General features: G+C 38.7%; 1 protein-coding gene across 4 annotated transcripts in view; it reads right to left on the reverse strand.

Moving 5' to 3' along the window:
• The window catches only part of gus (gustavus), a 48,562-nt gene that overhangs the window by 13,578 nt on the left and 7,845 nt on the right, over positions 1-27,139 (reverse strand). The window contains exon 1 of one of the 4 annotated variants that reach the window (XM_053754262.2): positions 26,266-27,021. The exons of 1 other annotated variant lie outside the window; for it this stretch is intronic. In XM_053754262.2, the coding sequence (XP_053610237.1) occupies positions 26,266-26,333 (68 nt within the window). In that variant the 5' untranslated portion in view covers positions 26,334-27,021. Of the gene's footprint in view, positions 1-1,653; positions 1,817-9,982; positions 10,204-26,265; positions 27,022-27,139 lie in introns of those variants that run through there. 2 more of the 4 variants (XM_053754265.2, XM_053754261.2) reach the window with 2 other exon arrangements.

Here is a 27,139-nt window from a genome sequence, read left to right on the forward strand (position 1 = left end):
AATCTCATTTGTTTTTAATAGATTTGTGGGTACAATCACGAGTTGTGTGTGATTTATACTACACTATCACGCACGTCTACCTTGTCATTCTACGTCTTTTATGTATTTTTTACACACAAAAACACGTAAATATCCTTGTAAAATAAACTGAAAGTACATATATTTTTTGTAAAGCGTTCATATTGGATAGTACGTAACAGCAATTGTGTGATGTAGGGAGTGAAAGCGGCAACATATGCCGGCCTCATTGGGTTATGATGTGTAGATATTGTTGCCATATGGCACTCGGACAGCTGATTCAACTCTTTGAATTAAAAAATGCGAATATATTGTATTACTTGCAACGAAAGTAATAACAGGCAATCAATACAGGTTTGTTTTAAAAAATACAAAACTCCACTAATGATTACTATAAAACTTGCGATTAAGTTGTTAACGACATATTAACGAGACGTACTTACGATAAATAATGTTTTTTTTTTCACGTTTTGAGAGAGATAATATTTACATGCTTTGTCAATGAGCCGTTCACAAGGGGGCGAAGAACTGGACAATCGTCCTTCACCTAGGACAGACTGGGCATCGATCCTGAGTAGGTGCTGCTTGACGAGTATATTTATAGAATACGTAGTGTACGTCGTATATGTCTTTGCTGACTTGTTTATGGGAGACAACTCTTAAGTCCAAGAAGCCCAAGCTTAAGTTATGTTTTGTTATGAAGCGTGGCAGTTGCGTGACTCACATCGTTAACAACCAAACATTGAAGGCGGAAACTGGCTTAGCAATGACGTAATGAGTATTGTAGTTGATCATTATAATAAGATCGACGTGAGAACAGTCGTTTCAAGGAGAGGGCGATCATTAGATAGGCCAATAGGTAGTGGAGTTCCCATAAAAAGATAATGGTTGCCGTGTGAGGGTAAGCAACCAGGCGTCAATAACCTCGACGGTACGGATCGTTGAGGTTGCAATAAATACGGCATCGGCGACGCTGGCCTGGTCAAGAGCCTTTCAAGGCCGGGAGGCGAGGCGGGGAGTGCGCTTGCGCCCCACATTTGCGTTTCTGCGTATGGTTTGGACTACTTCTACATTAACGCCCGCATTCCACCAAAAAGATTACAAACCACTGTTATTAGTAATTCGATACCACTGCAGTGGTAAACCAAATTTTAACAGTTCATTACTGTTTTCAAATCTCGTGAAGGCTTCAAGAGAAAATCGTGACCGCCAATTTCGTCAAGATTACGTGTGCTTGCTGGTTTCGTAACTTAGTCAAGGTCGTAAGTGCTAATGACTTTGTACTTGAAATTAAAGTACTATTAGATGCGGAGGTACCACCCACAACAAGATTCTTTGTTACTTCACTACGAAAATTGTAAACAAACATCTTCTAATGAAATATTAGAAGATGTTTGTTTATGTATTATAAGATAACAACATGTTTCTGCATTTCTACACTGAAATATGAAAAATCTTTTTTTCTTGTTGGAAACTCAAATATCCAAGCACAACACAAACACTGAGAACATCTGTCGGCTACACAACGGCAGGTAAAGCGCGATGAAAAGAGACGGGTGCACGTCACATGAAGCGAGGATTCAACAAAGGATCGGCGTCCGTGACAGGAAGCATGGTGCAGCAATACGAACTCACCGCAGATCGAGGAAACGCGCGGCCCTCGTTCTCCTGTCACAGGACATGTCGTGAAAAAAATTGCACTGCATTAACCACTTCACATTCACCAGCTAGACAGCACCATGCTTACGGGCCGCACATGCGCCCGCGCACAATAAACACTACCACCAGCGGCGAGAGAACGCGCGTACTGAGCGACGGTCGGAGGCGCGCGAGCTACCTGCCGTTTCCGCGGAGCGGCTAAGCGGAGGTGCGCATCGCGGCGCACGCACAGGTACGCGTTGTCAGCCGATCGGAGCACCCACACTTGCTTCCTAGCATACTTTGCATTCATATATTCTCTTTTTCACCCCAACCACGTTGTAATGACACATACATGTTATTAAAAACAGATGTCGGTACGATAATTTTAAAAATAGATGTACTATACCCACTGAAACCTGGGGTTTAACACCGATTCGGTTTTATCTTATCCAGGATGATTCCCTAGAACAGATTAGTATTTATATGATGAAGAAGCATATAGTCATTGCAAAACTGTGCCAAGTACCTGTGGCAGTACCCATTCAACCATTACCCAACGTTTTACATTCATAATTATTCTAATTAGAAAGTACTAACAGTATCTTCAAAATTGAAAAGACACTGTAAAGCCAGTTATGCCGTCGTCCTAAATTTACATGTGAATATTGTTCGTTCAAATATGACTCATTTCCGAAGACTTGGTCAACTTTCACCGAAACTCGTGCTGTAACAATTAACTGCACAGTATTGATACTGTGCAGTGTAGTCCTTTTGTTCGATTTCTACAAGTTTTTTGCATAGTTACATAAAAATAAAAACAGTTATATAAAAGTAAAAACTAATACACCTTGAATAATGTTCTTGTTATGTGGTGTGGATGACAACGGCTATAAAATTTTCATATTTATGGAAATAAATTTGCAAGCAAAATAAAGGAATCTGCTTGCATTTGTATTTATAACTATTTATAACTCAAAGCGGCCAACAAATAAAAACAAACGCAGTCGTGAGCATATAGAGCAGCGTGGAGCGTGGCGGTTTAAGTAGCATAAAATAGAATGTATTCAGAGCATTTCCCGTGCGCTGTCTACTCATCCTCTTTTCGGTGGCGAGTTTACACAAAGAATTCCCACCGGATCTCAAAGCGAACCTCTTTGTTGTTTCCAGGCTACCGAAATATAATTGTAGCCACTGTTGTTCTCTAAGTAATATAGTGAACTGAGCATGGCCTCAAATTTGTTTAAATAGTTTTTGGACAATATCGTTTATTTTTGTTTGTACCGCTCTCAGCCATCTCAAGTCTGGAAGTCATAATATTAGACTACACTGGAAGTGGTCATGTGTAGAGCAGTTCTAAACCAGAGTGTACAGGTCAATCGACCTGAATGTTTTATTTGCCGACATAAGTAAATAGAAATAACCACAACTTTACGAGTAATAGCATGTCGGTAGTGCTTAACTGGTTTACAATCAACAACTTAGCTCTAAATACGGAGAAGACAAAATGTATTAAATTCTCTCTCTTAAATAATTTGCACAATGATATCTCTTAAGTGAATGGTGAAGTTCTAGAATGGGTCTAGTACTAATTACTAAATTCCTGTGCATGTGGACGGCAAATTAAAGTGGGACAAACAAATCGAACTTACGTCGAAAAAACTTAGATCGGCAGTTTTAGTAGTGAGACGGATCAGACAGTGTAACATAGATACAGCTAGACATATTTCAGCTATTTTCATAGTATTATGTCCTACGGACTATTAGTTTGGGGGTAATGCAGCTGAAAAAGGATTTTCTTTCTATTAGACTATGTATATGTATAGAAAACTATACATAGACTATGTATACTGATAAGAGCTATACGTTTTATTCCCGGATTAAAACTTCGAGATTCTCTTCATGAACTCTTAAAATTTATAATTTCTACATCTGATAAAAAATCTTCCTATCAAACCTACTGAATACTGATGTTTTAAATAATAGCGACATATCCGATGAATCGATATTCTCATGAATATACCATATTTATGGCTATTGAAAATGCACTCGGGAAATAACGGCCATATTTCGTACACTTTGTAGACTTTATGTCCGGAAGAAATAAAGTTGATATAGCTTGGCACAATTTTGGCGCTCGTATGCGGTAGGTAATTTTGTTCGGTAAATTATAAAATAGATAACTCTGTAAATAGATATTGTTCTAGTTTAGTTCAATTCGGTGTACCTTCGCATTGTTAGTAATTTCGAAATTGTTTTTGCATCAATTTAAAATACAAATAAATTATTGATTATTTTGTATTATGTTATAAATCTTATACTGTTTTGTTTAGTCAATAAAATCAGTCAGTTTAACCCGAAGCTTGACTCGGTGAGAATGCATTTATGTGCTGAGTTAGTTTTAGTTTACTGTTTAGTTTGAAAACTATTTAATGGACGAAGAAAAAACATACAAAGGCACTAAATAAAAAAGCGACGCAGCAGTTATAGATAGTCGCCCTTAGTACGAATATAGTAAATATAGTTTTTGGATTCAGGTTTCATTTCTTATTTAATCCTACAGGACGTAACGCTAATATACACGTGTATGTTATAATGGTGAATTCCAGTTCCTGTTCTTTTCTGCTGGCGGGTTTTAATTTGCATTTTATTTTATCTAGCTATTTACAAGTACCCATATATTTATGTAACATCTGATTATAATACGAACTTATGAATGAGAACAAAATATGTTAAAATCAAAATTTCATGATACCTATTTTGGGAATATTAACGATATACTGAATTAGATAGCTATCCGCTGAATATTGCAACTATGATTAATCCATTGCCATAGTCTGGATCCATTGGGAACAACCCGACCAACCTATTCGAAGGGGTTTAATTATTAGTTACATTACTTACAGCGACGCAACTTGACGGAGCCTAGTATAAGACGCAATCAATACTTACATAATCGGTTAACTGCTACTTCCACTAGCATTAGTTAGACGTTATTTTATTGTGGAAAACTTGATCTAGCCGTCTTGAACGATTAAGATGGATAATATTATGTTACGTTGTATAATAAGAACTTTGATGTATTCATTATTGTGAACATCATCTTGAGAAGACCGGTCAGATGTAATTCATTATAGATTGCGCAGAAGAAATAGTGGGTATTTGTTTAGAATATCAATCATTTTTTGCATTATGCTAATTCATTAATACAAGTATTTGTAAGGTGAAGAATCAATATTGAAAAATATAAGTTAAACAAACTTATGTTTTAGACTTTTCTTGTCGAGTTTAAGTAGCTAGAATTTAATTTGAACCATATGGCAGTACAACTCAAACACTATTATGTTAGTTTTCAAAACAAGACATTTCTATTTATTATCGATAAAGAAAACATCTAGCGTTTCTGTATCGGTGGCGTCAAAAATCTGTTTCACCGAGTTGAAACGCTTAGAAGCAAATAACATCTACGAATACAAAAGAAGGCTAGTCCTGTACTACAAACTGTTTTTTTTTTCTTATGTTCTACTACAATGAATATAATTTACGAAAGAATAACTAAACAGTTAAATGCAGTAGGTATTTGTTAGTAGGTACGTAATAAAAAAGCGAAATGCACGCGAAACCGCTATTAGGAAATGGGCTCTGCTTGCCGCAACGAACAAACGATAACGATTTCACTAGGCAGCCATAGTGAATGGGGAAAATTGCGCTTTTCAGCAAAATGAAAGCTCGCCACCACTGCAGAATTCCTGCTAGATATAAAAAAGATACATAAATTTTCGGGCCGTCTCTCGTTTGATATTTAAATATGCATTCACGAGCCCTCATAAATCCTGGACATACCCAAATTAAAACGTCGGTTTTTAAGCTAATATCAATTTTATTCTTTGTAATTTGAATAAAATATCGTCAAGACCATTCTGTTTTAACGAGTGTCTCCATGTTCCTTCGTTCCGTCTTATTGGAATAAAAGTTATTATCTCACGGAGATGCACATGATTTAATTGCATCACGCCAGCTGCTCGTCAAATCGTTTATTTAGAAATTAGACCATTAGACATTTTCATTTTTAAATTACACATTATTTCCCATAGCTACAAACCACCAGTATTTTAGAAGAGGCGCTCTAGATTAGCATAATAATTAATTTGTCGATCGTTAAAGTACGAGATAATATAAATTTTTAGATGTTCATTTTTGAGATTTTTATCATCCATACGATTAATGCCCATTTGTGTCCTATTCTCATATATCTAAATGTCATGGTACTAAGTTTTTTGGTCTGTAATGAGAGTGGACTAGCGACTGACCGGCGGAAGTAGGGCAAATGACAAAGAAGTGGAACCACAAGGAAGAGGAATTAGTGTGTTACGCAACAGAGGCCATCAGATTTACGCAAAAAATATTTTAGTAGACAAAATACGAGCGCGATAAACACGCGAGTGAAAATGTGAAATACGAGTACCAATATTTATTATCTGAACAAGATACAAGAAGATTAGAAATTAATACAAAATTGTGGCTTTTTTTACACAATCACAATGGGATTTGGCGAGGGACAAAAAAAAGACGGAATTAAGGAAGGAGTATTGAGATGAAATAACATACCTATTTCCCATATTTATCTTCCCGCTGAGAAGCAAACGTAGAATGGTTTTAAAGATCAAGTATAAATTGCTTACTTACTAGGTAATAAAAAGTGCATATGCAGCCTTATTGGGTATCGATATTCAACTTCAATGCACATCCGATTTATATGCACCGCCGCCGCCGCGCCGCACGGGATGCGAATATTTGGAATGAAACCAGACGATGCGTTATAAATTACGTTCATGCAAAATTTAATGAGTTATTCATTGGATAGATGATAGTCCATATATACCGATACAATACCACTATGTTAATGTAACTTCTACAACTTTAAATACATTATTTGGTTTTCAAACATTTATAAACGTCGCTATCCAAATGGATGGATGTGGGGCATCCATCCATTTGGATAGCGACGTTCATAAAGATTTGAAAAGAACTGGTGTCTCATTTGTTAATAAAAATTACTAGACACAGAGGTTAATATATAGAATATAGGTAGTGTAAAATACATTTTTTCTATTATTCCTATTAATACAAACGTCCATTAGGGATTTGCGAAAAGCTGGATTTATTAGTGAGCCGATGCTCGTTTGAGAGGACATTGCCTTACAAACTAGATTTTATCAACAGTCAAAGCTTTTAAAACAAAATTAAACTAACACGGAATGTAGCGTGCGTGTAGCCCTTTTCGCTCACCAATACATGGCACGGGAGGAATTATTTAGCAGCTTTAGACGAAGGGAAAATAAATTACGATGTTCATTTTGTTGAGTTAAGGTAATATATAACTGATCAATTAAAAATTATATGGCAAATGAACATTTTAAATCAGACTTAAACTACTGAAAGAGGTAAACCATAAGAAGAAACAAGAAGGTTATACAAAATCACCAGTCACAGTACCACGCCCTTGGTATTTGTTACTTGTCAGGCAGCTGTACGTGCCCTCGTTACGCCGAATTCCTTGTGATGCCTGTTGACACTAAACTAAGTATCTGCCCCATCTCAATGAAGACAAATAAGGGACTCGTAGCATATGCTGAATGATAACTGAATGCTTGAAAGCTAAAAATGAACAGCAGCATAAATATTTGCACAATCACCTAGAGCGGTGCTCGCGTAGCTAAATCAGCATACATAACGTTCGTGCTCCTTACTCGATAATACCAAGGCTTTCCACTTTCAGTAACTATGTTTACCTTTCGACTCGCCACACGCAAATTCTTGTCGTATTGAAAAGCACATTTTATGCTGTTTCAGTCGATAACAATGAAGCGATATCTACAGCCAGCTGGTCTGAATGTATCAGTTCTCTGCCATTCTTCATCACTTACAATGCGTATACCATGCCTTCTCAACTTGTTTTGCCAGTGGATGTGTTCTCATCTTGAGGCGAAGATTCTACGGACCTCGCCAGAAGCTTGATTTACTTTAATTTTGAATTTTTGTTAAGCGGAAGCGCAAGATTGACGGTTTTGTGTACTTAGGGTGACCTTAATAAAGCGAATGGACTTTAAAGGCCGGATGAATGGCAAACTTTGTAAAGGTGAACCGTATTTACCCAAAAGATTGCATTGGTTTTAATTAATTACTTGAAAATTTATTCGTTATGGCAAGGTGACGAGAAAGGAATTCGTCGTCAAAATGTCAACACATGAATGTACAGAGAGGTGAATAGCGAGATGTGCCTTTTGCTATCACTATCATACTAAATGATATTTCGAAAAAGGGGATCTGACAGTGAGGTTACAAAATCGCAAGTGACGACGTCAGAGTGACTTCCAAGTGGGGTCACAGGCGGCATATTACATCCGCACTGATAAGAGATAAGCGAAACCAGCTATGTACTCGTGCGTATTTCTGTAGGGGTTATATCGTATGTCGTCTTATATTAGTAGAACTTATGGGCAGAGGTCAAAGATAACGCGGTGTCAGACGTTCTACTTCTTGTGTTGTGTACGGGAATGGCGTCATATTAATTGGATCGGAAATGTATCGATGTAAAATATAAACAATTCTTCTAGATAATAGAATATAACTGCGATAGTCTACAAGAACAAACGCGGTAGCCGAAAGCTAAATCTCAACAAAATTAAAATTGAGTATGTTATATGTCATACATTTCCTAAATACCACGTTGTTCCAGATGTTACGTTTAATTAAGATAATAACTGTGTAGTTTGAGCCAGTCTCAATTTTATATAATTTGTGATACATATATAGGTTCATATGTTTACTTTTTCAACTTATCGGTATTCCATGTCGTGTCGTGATACACATGTACTTTTAGTAATTCGGTGTACATATCTATTGATCTTATTTCCTCTAGCCGCCTCTGTCTGTTTATATATCTATTGGTAAAAACCGCATGAAAATCCGTGCATGTTGTTTTAGAGTTTATCGCGGACAGACAGATGACAGGCGCGGCAGAGAATCGTTTTATTGTAAGGATAAAGATATCACCGCACCTTATATTGTACTACAAGCGATTACCATTATACATTAGTGTTATATCGGTTGAGATTATTCAGGTCATCGCCAGGATACGATTAGGATTAGACTTTATTCGGTTATCGATGTATGTTTGCTCATTTGTCGTTAACTACACACAAATATATTTTGTATACTATCAAGCATGCGGCTACCTTATGGTAAGTGGTCACCGCAGTTTATGCACGCCTGCAACACCAGGTGTGTCACTTGCGGTTTGCCGATTTTGTGTCCAGGGTCTTATGTCACAGTACCCTGTAATTGCCTGCCTCTCTTACCCTTCGATCCGGAACACAACAATGCAAGCACTGCTGTTTGGCAGAAATATTTGAGAATGAGGTCCAAATACAGACAACCATATAAACATCAAATTTTCAAAGACAAATAGCCTTTTGCTTGCCTCTAATTTTGATTTCAAACACCGAATCAGTAAATTATACAGATAATACACACGTCTGCAGTGGTTTTCATATTTCAGTTTTGATGATTGATTTGGATAGATTTTGAGCACTAACAACCAAAAAACACCGTTAGGTGAGCTGGAAAAGTCATATAATTGTAATTACAAAAAATATATATGTAAGGTAAATGAAAAAGTTCAAGTACATATTCGGAGTTAACTCACGAAAATACCCCAAGATCGGCATTTCAAATATATTGAGGAGCAGGAAGTTGAATACCATGATAGTTGTAGTCCCAAAATGTGAAAATTATCAAAACAGAAAGTGAAAAATAAAAATTTGCAAGATTGTGATATTATACCACTACTACATTTTTCAAATTTAGTTCGTACCTTTCGAGTCATTCCTCTTTCAGAAGCATCGAAGTGTTACTATGTATTTTCAGACCCGACAGGAAGAAATATATCAGGTATTTGATAAGTGGGATGGAGACAAGTTTCGAGCACGTTGTCGTCTCTTAGGAAATGGTGCTCCGAATTTATATCATCTTGGAACCAGATAACAATAACACGAAGCAAGTTATAAAACTTCCGTTTTTAAATAACAATATTATTTTACATATAATGATGAATATTAAAAATAACCATAGGTACCAAAAGGCAATTTGCACATATAATAAATGTGTTAATAACTACGAAAAGTAATAATTACTTCGTAATATCAGTTGAATGTAAAGTTACCATAACGTTATCAGCAAACAAAAGAGTTACAATTGCAAATGTAGGTAACACAAGATAAGATTAATGTGCACATAAAAATAGGCTTTGACTACCGCAACATACCTCAAATGGGGCAAAACACCAATAAAACGAACTTAGTTCCAGTCATAGTAAACACTAACAAATTGTAAACACAAAAACTGACAGCTTGTCACTTGTTAACAATTCCGAACATGATAACACTAAAGCACCAATTGAATTAGCCGCGATAAAGATGTGAGTGTTGCGACACCAAAATATCGTAAATACACGTGCGCAGTGCAACGCGCCGAATCCAACTGGGACGTATGACTATCTATTATAGCGGTGCGCGTGCACAGGCTCTCGGTCCATTTCCCCCACGCGGCTCGATCCGTTAGATATTTTGCCTTATCGATCTTGTGTTTCCAACACTACTTCACTACACACGGAACCACATTTCATATCATTAACGCCATAACGGAAATTTAAACTTGTTTAGAAGTCTCGAGTAAGATAACTTGGAAAAACATTGAATGGTAATCTACGTTAGGTGATAACGTCAAATATAATTGGTTTGTGGTTATTCTATCACAAACGTCAAAAACCAATTACGATAAAGGTACTTGTTGTAATGACTTCAACATTTACATCTTTGTAACTATATATGGTTCTATTTGTTTCATAATCATTTTTAAAGAATATCTCAATCCAGATTCAGTAGCTTCGTTGCAATTTTATGTATACTTCTCATAATATAAGGTATTTTTTGGTACTTGCTCCATCATGGATTGTGTTTACTCTTAAACGGTTCCAGATTGTTTTATATTAATAGATATAATCGACTTAGATTACGTAAGTAGTGTTCTTTTCTATATCTTGCACCTTGCATGTAAATTGCTGTCTCTCTATATATCGTTAATACATATAAATCATACTGGTAACTGGTATCTATGTATGTCATACGGTCTGCGAGAGCGAGCTGCAGCGAAGATGCACCGCTATGTTCAACTTTTTCCACACATGCATGGCCGTTATTCACCGCTGTGGAAACTGGTGTCGCAGTTACCGTCACGTTCTCTCCTGTGCGTTCCAATCTTTAAGTATCTCTGAACGCTACTTTCCCATTTCACGGCTCTGTTTGTGCATTTGTTGAGTGGGTAGAATTAAGGTTTGTGGCACTTTCACCTTAATGCACTTATGGTCTAAGGCTACTGCAGCTACACACTTAGTGTTCATAGAGTATATATAAAATAAAGTCAGTCAACCATTTCATGAAGTATCCATTTTCGGACGAGGTTTAAAGGTCCTTTTTAATGTATACAAAAACCTTGCGCGTTAGCCTCGAAGCCCGTGTGTGTATAATAGAATTTATAAGTTCGCGACTTGTGGCGTAATCAGTAGGAAGGTCGGGTGCCTTGTAGAGGATTTATAATTAGAAGAGTTAGTTAACAACAACGGGCAAACCTTCTTTAGAACAGTTACTACCGAGTAGTATATATTAGACAGGTAATATTTAATACTTACTCAAAAAGTTCGGTATTTATCTAATTTCTGTACGCATACATGTTTTAACACAAAGGAGTATTGATTACCTGGAACAAAAAATAACGGCAAAGGTTAGTCACATCAGATTATTAAGATTGAGCATTTGACTAAAGAACTGCACATTTTCAATCAGCTATAACTATTGGAACTCTGTAATAAAACCCGATCAAGTTCGAATAATTTGCTAGTTGCCGTGAATACAATATAATACTTGTTACATGACCACTCATTCTACGATGTCTTATTATGATGTATATTCTTTTACGTGACAAAGAACTGAATATTTCTTCACAAACTGGCTTTCTGCAGAATGGGCACGTTTTATATGCAGAACATGATTGAAATCAATATGATATGGCATGATCTAATGAATAATGTGATGAAACAGCAAAAAACTATATAGTTTAACGTGCACTATTCCATGTAATCTTCAGTCGATTTTGTAGTTTTATCTATTTCAGCTTATGAGCGGAAAGCGACAAGCTGTTTTGATATATTAATTCGTTTAAAAAGGAATAAAGTAAAACGATGAATGGAACATTTTAATTACATTCTGTAAGCTAAAACCGATATCGAAAGTAACGCAATATACATATAAAGGCCATTGCACTACTTATTAACAATCTTGCTAAATATACAAGGAATAAATCATATAATACGTCATCGTGACCTAGACCGTGGGCATTACGATGGTGTTGCTTAACTTTTTTTTAGCATTCGCGTACATATTGCATAACGACATAACATGAGATAATATTTTACCAGACAAACTTTTGTTCATTGAATTCGTAGGAACTTACGGCATAATATGGCCAGCTAATGGGAGTTAGTAGCTGTTAATTTGTTTATTGACTAATTTGTCTGCTCATAGGATAATGTACTGACTCGTATAAAAGTTTTCGAGTTTGATACTCATTTGAATACTTTGGAAATGCTAATAAACATTTATAATTGCGAAACATGCATAATTCTTTCGCAGAGGACTTCGATATTAAATTTCAAAATCAACAACATTCAAATGAATATCATATCGCCTGCTAGTCATAGTCTTATGTCTAAATAAAATGTATTTCAAAACTTTAAATGTACGTTTTACAAACAAACTATTCATATAATATTTAGGTTTACTGCAAAATTGTTCAGTCAAGTTGTATACTTAATGCCTTCTAAACATGTAGTGACGATTATGGCGACCTCGTGCAGTTAGTACTTAGATGAGGCATACGCAAACTCCAATACCCGACAACGTTAGCCACTGGCGAGCGGCAAGGTTACACGGCTCGTGTGTCTGAGGGCCACTGGAAGTATCAAGACAGTTGACGAAGTTGGGCGTCATCAGTGATCATTATCTCTCGTTAGATTATACATTGACAACTTATTAAGTTGGTGATTACGTCAATTTAGATGACAAGGACATTGCAATAGTGCATTTATCCCATAAAACTATTTTTTCTTTGTAGTTAAGATTAATAGACCAAATTTATTTAATTACTTACCTTATAAACACAAAAATGTTGACTAGCAATTAACAAGTAACTTAACCTTTTTCAATTTTGTTGAAAACTTATTTCATTAATTTGGATATTGTATACCTTACCCAAACGGCCAATATCCAATACGTATACCTATATACCTACTTATATTTACGTCTACATTGCGAGTATTGCCACTCATGGAGTAATAACCGGTCATTGTCGTGACATCAATTAGCGGCGATGAATTGGCCGCGCCACTACCCATATTTTCCACTTTAAAATAAAACGCGTTGGTAATGGACCATCGCCTGTGACACCCTCGCCGATATTGGAAACGCCCATAGAGTCCGTTTTAAATCAAATTTTGCTGCAGCGTAGCAACGTCATTACGAATACTTTTATAGTGAGTTATGTTCAAACAAAAAGTATAATTGGACGTATCATCTGTGGTGGAAAATAGTTGCAAAAAGATAATTTGATGTTCTTGTATTTAGTAGCTAGAGTATACAATTTATTATTATTATTACAAAGTATAAACCAAAGTCGCTCCCCGCTGTCTGTCTGTCCCTATATTTGCTTAAAACTAGGCAACGAATTTTGATACGGGTTTAGTAGATGGAGTTATTCAAGAGAAAGGTTTATTTGTGTAATACATTTATGTATTACATGTATAATATTGCACCACCCAAGCCGGGTCGTGCCACTAGTTATGTGATAAATTGCGTTGGCTTACTAATACTACTTTTTAAAATCTTTTACTGTCAGCAAAATAGTTTCTATATGATTGCTAGCATACATTTTTTTTTTTTTTTTTAACGTGTGGAAAGACCCTCGTCCCGTCCATCCGGCCACGGGAAGCCGGACAGGTGTGTGGGACTTGAACCCACTAAAACCACACGATGCCAACGCCAACCGCATTTGTGCCGGGACCATGTGCTACTCTCGCTCCACAGCCCGGCGCGGCGGCCGCTACCACGGCGGCCTCGGCTCGGCCGCTCTCCTCGGAGCGGCCAGCGGGACGGCTCGTCAGCCTTCAGTTCTACCCGCTTGGGTAAAGGCGCGCTTGGCATGGGCGCGCCTTTCTACCCGGGGGCCGTTAAGCCGGGCGACGGGAAATCCCGTTTCCGCCACCCGACCGGCCCTATTGTGGGGGCAGCAGGTGCAGGGCGTATGCCCGCCTCCTGCGCCCTGTGCGCCGGCGGCGAATGGGGAGGTCGGTTGTATCCTCCCTCTCCCTTTCCGCCGCCTCTTTGCGGAGCATTACGCTCTCCGCAAAGGCCTGCACCGCTGTCCACGACGTCTCGCTGTCGGCCATCTGTCTTACGACAGCCGGCAGGGAGAGGTCGTCCCCCACAACCGCGCGCAGCTGCGCGCGGTCTTCGTCCCAGGCTGGGCAGTCCTCCAAAGTGTGCTGGGCGTCCTCGTCAGCACATCCGTCGCAATGGTGGCAAACGGCAGACGGCTCACGCCCCGCTATTCGACACAGATACCCCCCGAAGCAACCATGCCCTGAAAGCATCTGCGTCAAGCGGTACGAAAGCGAACCGTGCTGCTTCGCCAACCACTGGGCCAAAACTGGACGAATAGCCTCGACGGTTCTACGCCCAGCAGAGGGCCGCTCCAGCCTGTGGCTCCACTCCTGAATGCTGCGCTGACACAGCTCGTTGCGGCGCCCCGCAATCTCCCTAGGTGCTGGCCGGTGGCCCCGGGCTAGTGCCTCCTCACGCCATTTGAACAGAGACGCGAGGGTCCTGGCTTCTAAGTCCCAAGGAATACTACCGGCCAGCATGCACGCTGCCTCACAGGAGATCGTGCGATAACCTCTGGAGGCCCTGATTGCCATCACCCTCTGCGGACGTCGCAGAAGAGCGATATTTTGGTTACTCAGGGCCTCTGCCCAGATGGGGGCACCATAGAGGGCCATGGATCGCACGACCCCTATGTACAAGCGTCTGCAGGACGCCTCCGGACCTCCGATATTTGGCAAGAGCCGTGTCAGCGCACCAGCCGCCGCCATCACGCGCGGCACCAACGCCGCAAAGTGGGCGCCGAAATTCCATCTGCCATCAAGGACGATGCCTAGGTACCGCATCGTCGGCTTGATGGCGATCTGAACCCCGCCAACCGTCAAGCTGGAGTCTGGCGGGGGCCCCCTTCGAGGGCCGTGAAAGCACAACGCCTCGGATTTTTGAAGGGCCACCTCCAGACCCAGCCGGCGGATTCGGCGCACCACTTGCGCTACTCCCGCAGTAGCGACCAATGACGCCTCTCGATATGTGGCTCCACGGGCCGCGACCAGGGTGTCGTCGGCATAACACACCAACTCCACACCTGGTGGATTTACGGCCCGCAGCACCCAGTCGTATCCGATGTTCCACAGGAGCGGTCCTAAGACAGAACCCTGTGGAACACCGCGCGTCATTGTGCTCTCCTTCCAACCATCTCGAGCAGGGAATACTATCCTCCTATCTGAGAGGTAGTCCTGGACGATCCGGCGCAGGTAGGCCGGCACCCCGTGGTAGCGAAGTGCCTCCATAATGCACGGCCAGGGGAGGGAGTTGAAGGCATTGGCGATATCAAGAGACACCACCACGACCACCTCACCCTGGGAGACCGCATCCTGCGCCATGGACTTCACCCTCAGAACGGCGTGGACGGTTGACTTCTTCCGGCGGAACCCGTACTGGCAATCCGCGAGGTCAGGACCTACCCTCTCCAGGTGCTCGACGAGGCGGTCAGCAGTGACTTTTTCCAGCAATTTGCCTGTCTCGTCGAGCACAACGATTGGACGAAAGCCAGACGGGGAATCCGCCGGTCGTCCCTCCTTCCGTAGCAGGACCAAACGTCCCGCTTTCCACGCCTTGGGAAACCTTCCCTGCCCGAAACAGGCGTTAAACAACCCCCTCAGTCGCTCCCCCAGGACGTCTAGAACGAGGACCAACGCTCGACCTGGAATACCATCTGGACCCGGGGCGGTATTCTTGGCGCGTAGCCTGAGCACGGCCGCGCCAAACTCGTCCCGAGTGATCTCAGGAATTTCCTCCCGGTCCTCAAGCCCCACATCCAATGGTGGAGCCATGCTGGGGGGCTGGAATGCCGCTCCCTGCGGGAACAAAGCGGCAACTACCTCGCCGAGGAGCTGCGGCTCCAAGCTCTGCGTCAAAGGGACACCGTATGGCCGAGTCTTGTTGCGGACCAGCTTATACTGCTAGCATACATACTTCAACTAAGAATATATGTGTCCAACAGTCCTTAATGTTAACGCTAGGATAAGAACAAAAATATGAAGTTCAGATGCGTCAACGTGATAAATTCTTTGTTTTGTAATTCACATAGGTACCTACGTCAAAAATAAGTATATAATATTAAAAACAAGTTAAAGCATTTCTTTAACTTGTTTTTAATATTATTCAATTATGCGAGATTAATCCCAAAACGTCTCGGCTGTATCTATTAACAAAAACCATACCTAGTTTATAGCTCCCGAGACCCTTTGGCGACCCGATATCTCTATATTTTGTGGGCAAGTGGCGGGTTTGATCTCTGTTTCATATTTAATTATTGTATAATTAAATAGCAGCCGATTTAATCAACGCCAACCCACCATTAGCAACAAGTACGAAGATTAAAGAAAATTCTAAATAAATTTTCTTCGAGTCATAATGCGGACTTGAGAAGTTCTTCAGCTGGTAACGTAAATTTACCCTTAATTACAATCTTAATGAGTGTTTTATATAAATAGCGTATTTATTTTAAAATAAGTTTTTGTTGTTCTCAGGTTGCAATCAGAGAACGAACATGACATTTTATGTAATTTTTATAGTGATAAATGAATGACACGATTTTTCGAATGCATGAATTTTCACGTTGAAAACAAAATGGTAAGAATAAACCTAATCAATAATGAATGAACATGGCTCACTTCATGAACTTAGAAGAAAACAATATTTCTCACCGAGGTACATCTTCGGAGAAAACGAGTCGGACGATTTAAAAACAATTACTTATATGAGATTAGACAGTTCCAATAAGGGAACTATACTGTAGCCGAGTGGTCAGGGAATCTCAAGACAAATGTAACCACGGCTTCATCTGTCGGGACGCGGCGAGGCGCGAGGGTCTGAAGAAACGGGGTGATTAATCACGCGGGAGGACGCCAGATAAGCGGCGCCGGGGAGGGCCGGCCCACTCAGCTGATCGGTACGTTTCCACTATAACCTCAAAGAATGCGCGATTGTATTTGGATTTAGATATTTGAATATAGAAATAGAAATTTTAAATAAAAATATACTAATGTTACTGAATCCTTAATAATTTTTCAACTCGGAAGCTTTCCGCGATACTCTATAAAAATAACTATCTCAGGTTTCAACAGAAAATGGATGCCGCGTATTCCACTTACACCGGTGGGATCGTAATCCACTGTATCTGGTATAATCAAGGTGGCTAGAGCTATTACGCTAAGATCTCATCCGTCGATGGTACTCCGAATGTGACTAAGTGTTCTCTAGATGTGGCGCGCCAGCGAATCGCTTCAGCGACCGTCTGTGTACACTTGGGCAGACGCTGCGCGCGCACACCGATCAATAACCACGCGGCAAGTTCGCATCGCGGGCTCTCTAAATTCGTGTGCCTATTTTTTGGTTTGCAACAATTGAGAGGTCAAGTCTATTAAAAAACAATATTTTTTAGATAATATAATTTATCAAGATAAAGGAAGCATCAGAATAAATTCAGACTTCAAAGAAATGTATGAGAAAAAGTTCGGTTCGCGTGTGTAACTGTCCTTATATGTCTTAATGCATAGTATGCGAAGTTGGTGGTTTTATGGTTTAAGTAGTTAGTGGGCGCCGAAAATCGATAGCTGCACTTAGTTCTCCGGTTGTCTGCGTCACCAAGTCGCTTCGCTTTAGACCATACATAAGTTTGAACTACTTTGCCCATTTAGAGTTGGAAGCTCATCGCCAGTGCTAAAGGATTTTGGAAAAGTAAATAGCGTCTGAGAACAATTTAAGTTTTGGTTTATGTTATTTTATTATAAAATTTTCAATGAACAGAAAATAAGAATATTTAGCGTCATATTTCAGGATTAAGATTTAATTTGCGAACGGAAATAGAATTGAAGATAAAGAAGATGTCTAAATTAGATTAGAATAGTCAATATATACATAATAGCCATTAAGTATAATAAACGATTCATTAGGGACTAATCCCTTAGAAATTATACAAAATATATAAGATCGTATGTGAGGCAATTTAGCCTCATTGTTCGGTAATGACATTTCAGTATTCATAGCACCGTTATTTGTCCATGTGGTAACATCGCCAAATAATACTCTTTGATGTCCATAGAAACATGTGCTTATATTCTTTTTATTTATTAATAGCAGTCTTTTGAAGGAAATTGAATGGATTTTTTTACTGAGGCCGATAACATTGGCCTATTTGAATTGAGAATTTTCATTGATTAACGAACAAACGAATGGATTAAATAAATCATGTTCCAAAATTTTGCATAAATTCATCGTACGTAATTTAAACAATTTCGCATATTTTTTGCACGATAAAATGTTCACATATAACTTTATTACCAAGCTTGTTTATTATGTCAGTAACAGTATATTTACTGTTGACACTATTATTAAGTTCAGCGTATTTAAACAAATGCATGAATAAATTACATGCGTGTATTCATTATGATGATAATTTATTATAACAAACGGCGATACCAGGATAACCTTAGGGATCCAAAAGAAGAACGTGTGGACGCAATGTCGAGCTACCTGTTTTATGTTTCTTAGTAGCTCACCAGTAAGGAAGGATGTTGATGGTTAAAAATATTTTTTCACAAAGAGGGGTGATATAAGTTTAACGTGTCTGTCTGTCTGTGTATCTGTCTGTGTCCATAGTAGCTCCCAAACTCATGAACCGATTTTCGTTTAGTTTTTTTTTGTGTCATAGATAATTTTATCCCTAGTGTTCTTAGTCAAGTTTCATGAAAATCGGTTCAGCCGTTCAAAAGTTGTAGCGAAATGAATATTGAAAATCGGGTATTTTTTAATTTGTCTAACAAATAAACCTGTTAAGAAAGACTTGTGACATTAACCAAATCAGTATTATATGTTACTGACCTAATCCTCTGTGTCCCGAATGTTTCATGTCCAGCACCATCAATAGCGCCAATTACGGATTAAGCCGCTATCTCCTTTGTAGAATAAGCGAAGTGCCTGAATTCAGGTATGTTCTTTTTGATAAATGTTTATTTCAGTAATTACTTTCCCACTTCTAAAAAATGTTGCCTATTCAGATCATCTGATCTATAGGTATATTCGATAAGTGTTTAAAAGTATTTATAAAATAGTTGTAGTTGTTAAATTACACATGAAATGTCGTCACTAGAATTAGTCTCATTCGGGCAAATAATCATGTTTTTGCTGTACAGCCCCGATTATCAAAGCTTTGTACTGAGCGAGTTGAAACACTTGCATATTGTATAGAACAGTCGGTCCTGATAACACAAAATCGATTTAATCGTACAGAAATAGATACGTAGAATACTTAATGTTGAATTTATCAACAACAAATATTCTGTACACACACTAACGACGTATATGAATATCAATCATTATGTAAAGTAACGATAATCGTAACATTTTTTATATGGGCGATGTAGCAAACATAAAACAAAATCCGAAACGAGGTGATGTGTACACAGAAATGAGCATAGAACAAAACTTTTATTTCCATAAAGAAATAATAAGAATTCCTAAAATTAAAGAAAATTGGCATAGATTTGAAAAGTGTCGGCGCGCTCCTGCCGTAGCGACGATGATTAATCTATAAAAAAATAATTGTAAATGAAGTATGAATCCATACAATCAAGTTCAATGAATAATATTTTATTGTATGATTGCTTTCACAAGATAGAGTCGTTCAGGCTTGATAAAGACTGAGCCCTCTGTAGAATTACGGTTCTTACGATGTTTCTACACTCAGCAGCAGCGGTCGTACAGAAATGCCATAGTTGTTGAAAATTTATGGCATCCAAAGCAAATCATTAATGAACGATTCGGATAATGACTCTTGTGTACAATCTAAATTTACTCATAGCACAGACTACAGGCATTGTACTGTGCGCTCACCATGCGACTCAGGAAGTGACAATAGTGTACGTACGAAAAGCGTCACAATGACGGACTGGGTGGGCGTCCTAGTGGGTTCATTGAACGCCATTGTGAATCTTCAGGTACTTTGCCAAGAATACCTTCCACCTTGTTCCCTACAATGTGCAGCGGAAAGAGAACCTTTACATAATCGACAATGTACTTCTGGCGGGTGAATACCGTCTAAACGCGAATGTAAAATTGAAAAGCATCGTTTCCTGCACTCTTGAATGAATTCGAAACTTGGATGTAGTTGAAATGAAATGGGTCTCGTCCCGTAAAGTGATCTGTTTATGTTCGTAAAACAGTTCTTCTGTTCCTAGTGAATCAAGACGAGTATGGATCGCATATGAATAATTCGGTGGTTTAAAATGGTATCCAAGTTGGAGAGCTGTGTTGGCGGTTCACACGTGTTGTCGCAGTTAAATATAACCGGCGGTTCAACGTACGAGGGGGGCGCGACGCTTCGCGTCCGGGTAACCTACAACTAATATTACATTGCAGCGACTTATTCCTATAATCTGTTAAAAGTTTACGTCTGTTGGATAGTCTAATTTATCACTATGTTTTCACATTATAACAGTGATATCAAGTTATAAGCACCTTACGTTTCAGATAAAAATGCAGTTTACAAGCATGAATACGAGTTTATCACACTGGGTTGCAAAGTGTGTGTAGGTATTATGCGCGATTTGTTGTCTCTTCTTAACATGGTATTGCATAAATATGCATCATGATTATGACATAATCCGCTGAATGTTAAAATAATAATATATTTTATTAATACGCCTGCTATGTATGTAATGAAATGTACTGTAGTTTGCGATGATGACAACTAATGGCATAAGTCCTGGTAATTAATTAAGTGAACAAAGAATGCCGATTTGATTAATATTACAATTGGAATATCTACAGATAGGGTTGACAAGATTTAAAGTAAGAATGGGAATTTTTACAAAGAGCCTCAATAATTACGTGGTGACGGGTAAGTACGCACGTTCGCATCTTGAAATTTGTATGGAATTATCTGCGAGCAAATCAGAATTCTATTTGGCTAGAAAATACCACACGTGTAAAGCGTAGTATTATTTTTCTTTTCTCAGTGAGGATTTTTTCGTTCTAAGGCAGAGATTCCATAACAATATGTCTTTGAGATTGTGAGTTAATAAATGTGATAAATATACATTGATGTAGGATGACGTCTGGAATAATAAGTATGCTAAATAGATAATGCCTTATGGCCAACGCTGTACTGATATGACAACCTATTACAAAGGTAGACAACACCTCTAGGAAGATAGCTCGTAAACGGGTATGTATTGTGTTCACACGTGTGAATGCGAACGAAGGTTGGCGATGTTGTTATCGTTTGTCTGAAGGCTATGTACGAACAGAACATGGATCTAGTTACCTAAATCTTCTGTGTAATATTTAAAACCAGTAAAGTAGAGGACAGATAAACTCACGTGTGTTAGTAACTTGGGTGGCGGGTAGCATATGCGCAATGGTTGGGCAGGTTACGTAAATTGACAGTGCCGTATATTTACCAAAATGGGGACTCACTTTACCCACTTTATAATGGGATTTTTGCAACTATAAACAGTTATCATCAGACTTGGAACACCAGACATCGACAAGTACATTAAGCGTTCTTAACATCGCGGTATATGATTCTATATGAAAAGTTGGACATTATTTCGAGATGGCTGGTGGGCACGAACGCAGAGACAAAGAGGTCCACGTTCGCACGGCCTTGCCGGCGTGTGCCGCTGACAGAAGGCTGACGAACGCGGAAACACCAAGCCGATCGCCGACTGCCGCCTACGAGTTCATGTTAAATATATATTTTTTTTCCATGACGAAAAATAATGCTGACAACAACTGGATTAGGATGGAAGGCATTGGAATGGCACAGACGGACGGAGACTTAGGTATACCTTGCAGTGGTTAACGGAAGTTTGATGATTGAATTTTTGCATAATAGTATATATACATAATGATAGTATGGCAAGTTTTGATGAAAATTTTATTTGTAAGACTTAATTCCTACTTAATTTATACGAGCTTTTAAAGTATGATGTAAACTCTTTTTCAAGTGAAGTAACTTTTCTTTGTTGCTAAGTATGCATGCAATGTTAATAAACAAGTAGAGACATCCGATCAAAGTTACGAAACCGTACCTACATATGTATTAATATAAAAAGCCACCAACCAGTAACCTTAAGCTGCCGACCGCCAAATGAATCTACATCAAATGCCAGGCGTAATTATCCACCTGAAAGTTTTCGACTTTTACTGGAGAGAATTTTAATGAAGCGGATTCGTGTATTTCATTACAATTTTGTCAAACGCGTTACCATCGAATAATGCCATATAATATAATCATCATAATCATATAATTCCGCTGATAAAATAATATCGGAACGCTTTACAAAATTATAGAAAATAGTCTGAACAATTGAACCTAAAATTAATGGTCACGAATATTCAGTTATGACTTCGTATCAATTGTCACTGTACCAGCCAGACACGTTCGTTGTCATATAGCATTGGCCATTGTTGTTGTTTCGAGTGATAGAATGTTGAATAGTTTTGAGTGATACCATGAAATTTGATTGCATTATAATATAGCCGTGCAGATCAGTGAGAGAGAACAGATAGCAGATATTGCCAGTCTTTTTTTTGATCAAGAACGCAAAGAATTTCTGGTGGTCCGATGTCACAAGGTAAGAGGCGCTTGTAATAGATACAATACAAGTACTTAGGGCTTCTAGGAAGATTCCGTCCGGAGAACAAGATTCGTATGGAAAATTAAGAATTAAGGAACAAATACAGATATATGTAGTTTCGTTTGTTCTTAGGTTTCTTCGCCTCTTGTTGTAAGGTTATGTGATTTAATTACCTTGATTATGGAAGTCTGCAGTGGGGCGTAAGGGGACAATGAATTCCTCTCAATACGAAGTACTTATCACATTTCTGGAAAGTTTTCTTACAACGGAGTTATGTAGTACCTAAGAAAATTAACTAAACAAACACGAGCCTTGAATAAGTTTGTAAATATTTCAGTGTCGTCAGCAACCTCGAATTGTGTGGTCACAACTATTCCGGTTTCCGTTTACTCGAAAATGTTAATTAATTTTGTTCTAACAATGCTAATTTTATAATGTATGTCGTTGTAATGGACATACAACCCTAGAACTTAAATGTCACATCAAATATGAACGGCCTAAAGTTGATGGAAGGTGTGGTGTGGACACACACAGACACGCGCTCCGGTCCGACGAGTACAGTGCCTCTCAGACGTTCTCTGGCCCCCACACATGTTTACAAGCTCACACAGGTACACTGAACTCGGTTAAAATGTATACAGTTCGAGGAAACGGGACGAGAGCGGCCGCCGATCCCTTATATGAACGTTTAATGTGAGGAAAGCATTAGCATTTTTTCAAACCAGTTCATTGAGTAAAATTACTGTTTCATGCTAATTGAACACAAAATATTATTGTCATTACGGAAAAGGGCTAGGCGTGATTTTGAAAAGCGAGTACGATTTTGGATTCGAATTAAGCCTTGACTTGGAAAACAAAAGCGCTTAATCAAATATTTCAAGAGAATTAAACAGAATTTACATTATAGGGCGGGCGATGGATTGTGAAATTAATAAGCTTATCCTCTTAAATTCCTCTTCGCAATGAAACACAGTTCAAAAGAGAGAATAATAGGATTGGAGTTACGCAATAATGAACGTTCCGATCGATTGATAGTCAAAAAATCAATTACATACTTCGATATAGGTAGATTGGTTTCCCGCTCTAATGAAAAGTTTCATGTTCTCGTTACGAATTACAAAGATCTGGTAATATTAAATAAGAAAATGTGAAATTTTAAATCAATTTCCTTTAAAATTAGTTTGATAAGCTAAATACAATTACCATCACAGTACAAAAACAAAGAAAACTGATAAGAAAAGTAATAATAATAATCTAGATAGTGAAAGGTACACCAATAAAATGACTTCAGTGCCGCATTTCAGTTCGGTAGCTATCTACTCTGGGAGCGTCGAGAAAATGGTGTATTTTCGTTATACTGGTAACTGGGGACGTTGACTAGACAGTACAGCTCCTGGGGGGAACAGATAGATTGCGATCGTACAACGCTACAACATAGAGACATGTTAAAGCCGACACTATTTGTCTTGAAAATGTAATGAAGATAAAAATTGTCACAAAAAATGAAGCTGAAGTAATAGTGGAAATAAACTTACCAAATTTTTGCACAAGTGTATATCATGAGCAAGAAAGAATTCTCAGTGTCACCGACGCGGGCGGTCTTAAGCATATAAATATGAGGAATAATTAATATTGTAACCATAATCATAATTATTCATGGAACAACTCGATGGAATAAAAATGCAGAAATGTAGTCATGTGTTTCACATAGTATCTAATACATAACAATAAAATGTTTATTCGGTGTATAACATGTATAATATTAGTATGGATATTCCTCAAATAAATGAATACCATAATAAATGTGGAAGACTAAAAGAGCACGAGGAAATATTTTTAAAATGTGGTTATGGTATGTATATCACTGCGAAGGACAGCGCAGATACACTTCGTTATTCAATCAATGTTGTTCAATAAACCATTGTTTATTTTCGTTTTCGAAACCAGTGTTATTCTGAGCATGATATCAAAGGCATTTGTTTTTGTTATCATACGGATCATTGTGTTTACGTGTGTAATAATGTGGTTAATAGGAATATCACAAACAGCCAAATATTATTACTAGTGTTCCTTTTGATTTTTTAATTGTTCATGACCAGAACAATATAAAACAGCTTTCCAAGACGATTTGAATGGTTTCGGTCAAACTCAATCTTGTGTACGACATCGTTCGGGTTTTTATATGTATGAGTATAACTGGAATTCCTTGGCCACATCATGCGTAAGTCACGTATGACGTAATGCGTAACAACAAATATGAAGTAATAAAATAGGCCGCAAGTAAATAACAAGGCGAATCCTGGACGAAGAGCATCATGGCTCAATATTGTCAAAATTTCAATTACAAAAAATTTCAAAATTTACATTATTTACTTCGTAAACACGGCGGATTACAGACACCTGCACTAAACAAGTATAAATGACCTATATTACGACCGGTGGTGACAAAAGTGCAGATGTCTATGACGAGAAATCGTCCTATGTTGAAAATTATATGAAGAAAATATATATAACTGCATACATTTGATTTCAGTTTAAGACGTTTAATTTGGACTGAACAAATGTCTCGATTGGTCTAGACGAATGAAAGGGGAGGAAAGTACAAGACACACCTACACGTGTACACTACCTCTATACATAGACGAGCAAGCACAATATACAAAACACAATATACATAAATTTACATGTAATACGGCTTTTATCCAGGCGATATATTTATCCATACAGACAAACTCAATAAATTGATAAAACATTTCATAATGTAAGGTATCATCTAATTGTAATAAACATTAATGTGAGTTTGCATCTAATTGCATGCTCTTGGTACACGTGTTAAGTTGATAAACAAGGAAGTTCTAAAAACTTTGATCTTGGGTCATACAAACAGTCTAAACGTGGTTTTCCTCGATAAGTTGACGTAAATATAAATAAAATATATGTATTCAAGTTCATAAATGAGGAAGATTTGTATTAAATATGCGGATATGTGGTTAGCTTCTTGTTAATTTGTGTAAAGTTATTTACTGATCAATGTCATTTTTAGTGACGGAGGATCTCGGGACAGGATAGGAGGAAAGAAAATTAAAGCCGTTGATTGCTAGAAATAAAAATTCCCAAAATGTGTAATATCATACATGTGTGATTGGATTAAACATAGAATATACAGGTAGAGACACATGAAGATAATTTATACACATTTTCTATATCAATAATACTTACATAACCAGAATGTTTTTGTTGATCTTACTCTTTTTATACGTTGGGTTCTAAAGCCACCACGAGTAACTTCGTCTCGACGGTGTATAAATTTCATATTTTTTTTGCCTTTTAGTCATCGTGGGTGGTCTCTTGGAGCTATAATTGCTTTGGAGTTTCGGAGCTTCCCTTTTGAGAATGATTTTTATTGAACATTTTATACCTTAAAGCGTTGTAGATAGTTATAAAATAATATTGGATCAAAGAAAGTATATTACCTAGTTAGGTCAAGAGCTGCTGGCATTCCAGCCGGCACGAACCACCAGTATGGCAGCGGTGTGCACATCCGCTGCAGAGTCTTTACGCTACCATGCACCACACTTGGGTCCGTCAGCAACTCCAAAAACCAAAGTCACATTCACTAACACGGAGAAAACCAACGCGGCAATGTCAACGGAGAGTCATGGTTCAGCGCCTTGATTGACCTGATTACAGACAATGGTGACGCAGACTTTTGGCAATTTCGTCTTATACGTAGCCTCGAGAGTAAGCTTTCCGGTAGGTATAGAAAAAATGATTCGTCACCACAGTAAACTAATTAATGATCTAGGAAACGGACACGTCGCTGCCGGTTGTTTCCAAAACTCGGCTAGGGAATTGCTATTTGAGGATACAGATATCCGAATGTAGAGCAATACAAATATTAAAGCAATAAAACAGCAAAATCGAGAGTCTGATTTTTCAACAAACTTTAGGGGAGTCAATAATTAGAGGGAGCGACTGCGGCTGAAGTGAATAAGGGTTGTTATGGCAGTAGCGTAAGGGTCGATAAACTTTTTATTTAGGGCCAAATACTGCTGGTTTAGATGGCATCGCTAGACGTACTGAGACTAGACGTTTCTGTGCCGAGGGGTACACTCTGGGGCTTAGTTGAAGTCTGTTGGTGTGAAGGGTAGCGATCATGTGAGTCGACGAACGCGGCGCGGTCGCGTGTCGGCGCGAGGCGCTCGGTCGGCTAGTCGCTCGGTGTGGGACTGACGTCTGACAGTCGCGCTCCGCTCGCGCCGCGGCGCCGCCTGCGCCCGCCCCCGCCTGCCTCTATGCCATGTGCCAGAGCCACCCCAAGATAACCTACCCCTGCCATCGCAAACC

The sequence above is a fragment of the Plodia interpunctella genome, chromosome 14 (genome assembly GCF_027563975.2).
Source record: "Plodia interpunctella isolate USDA-ARS_2022_Savannah chromosome 14, ilPloInte3.2, whole genome shotgun sequence".
Taxonomy (NCBI): Eukaryota; Metazoa; Arthropoda; class Insecta; order Lepidoptera; family Pyralidae; genus Plodia; species Plodia interpunctella.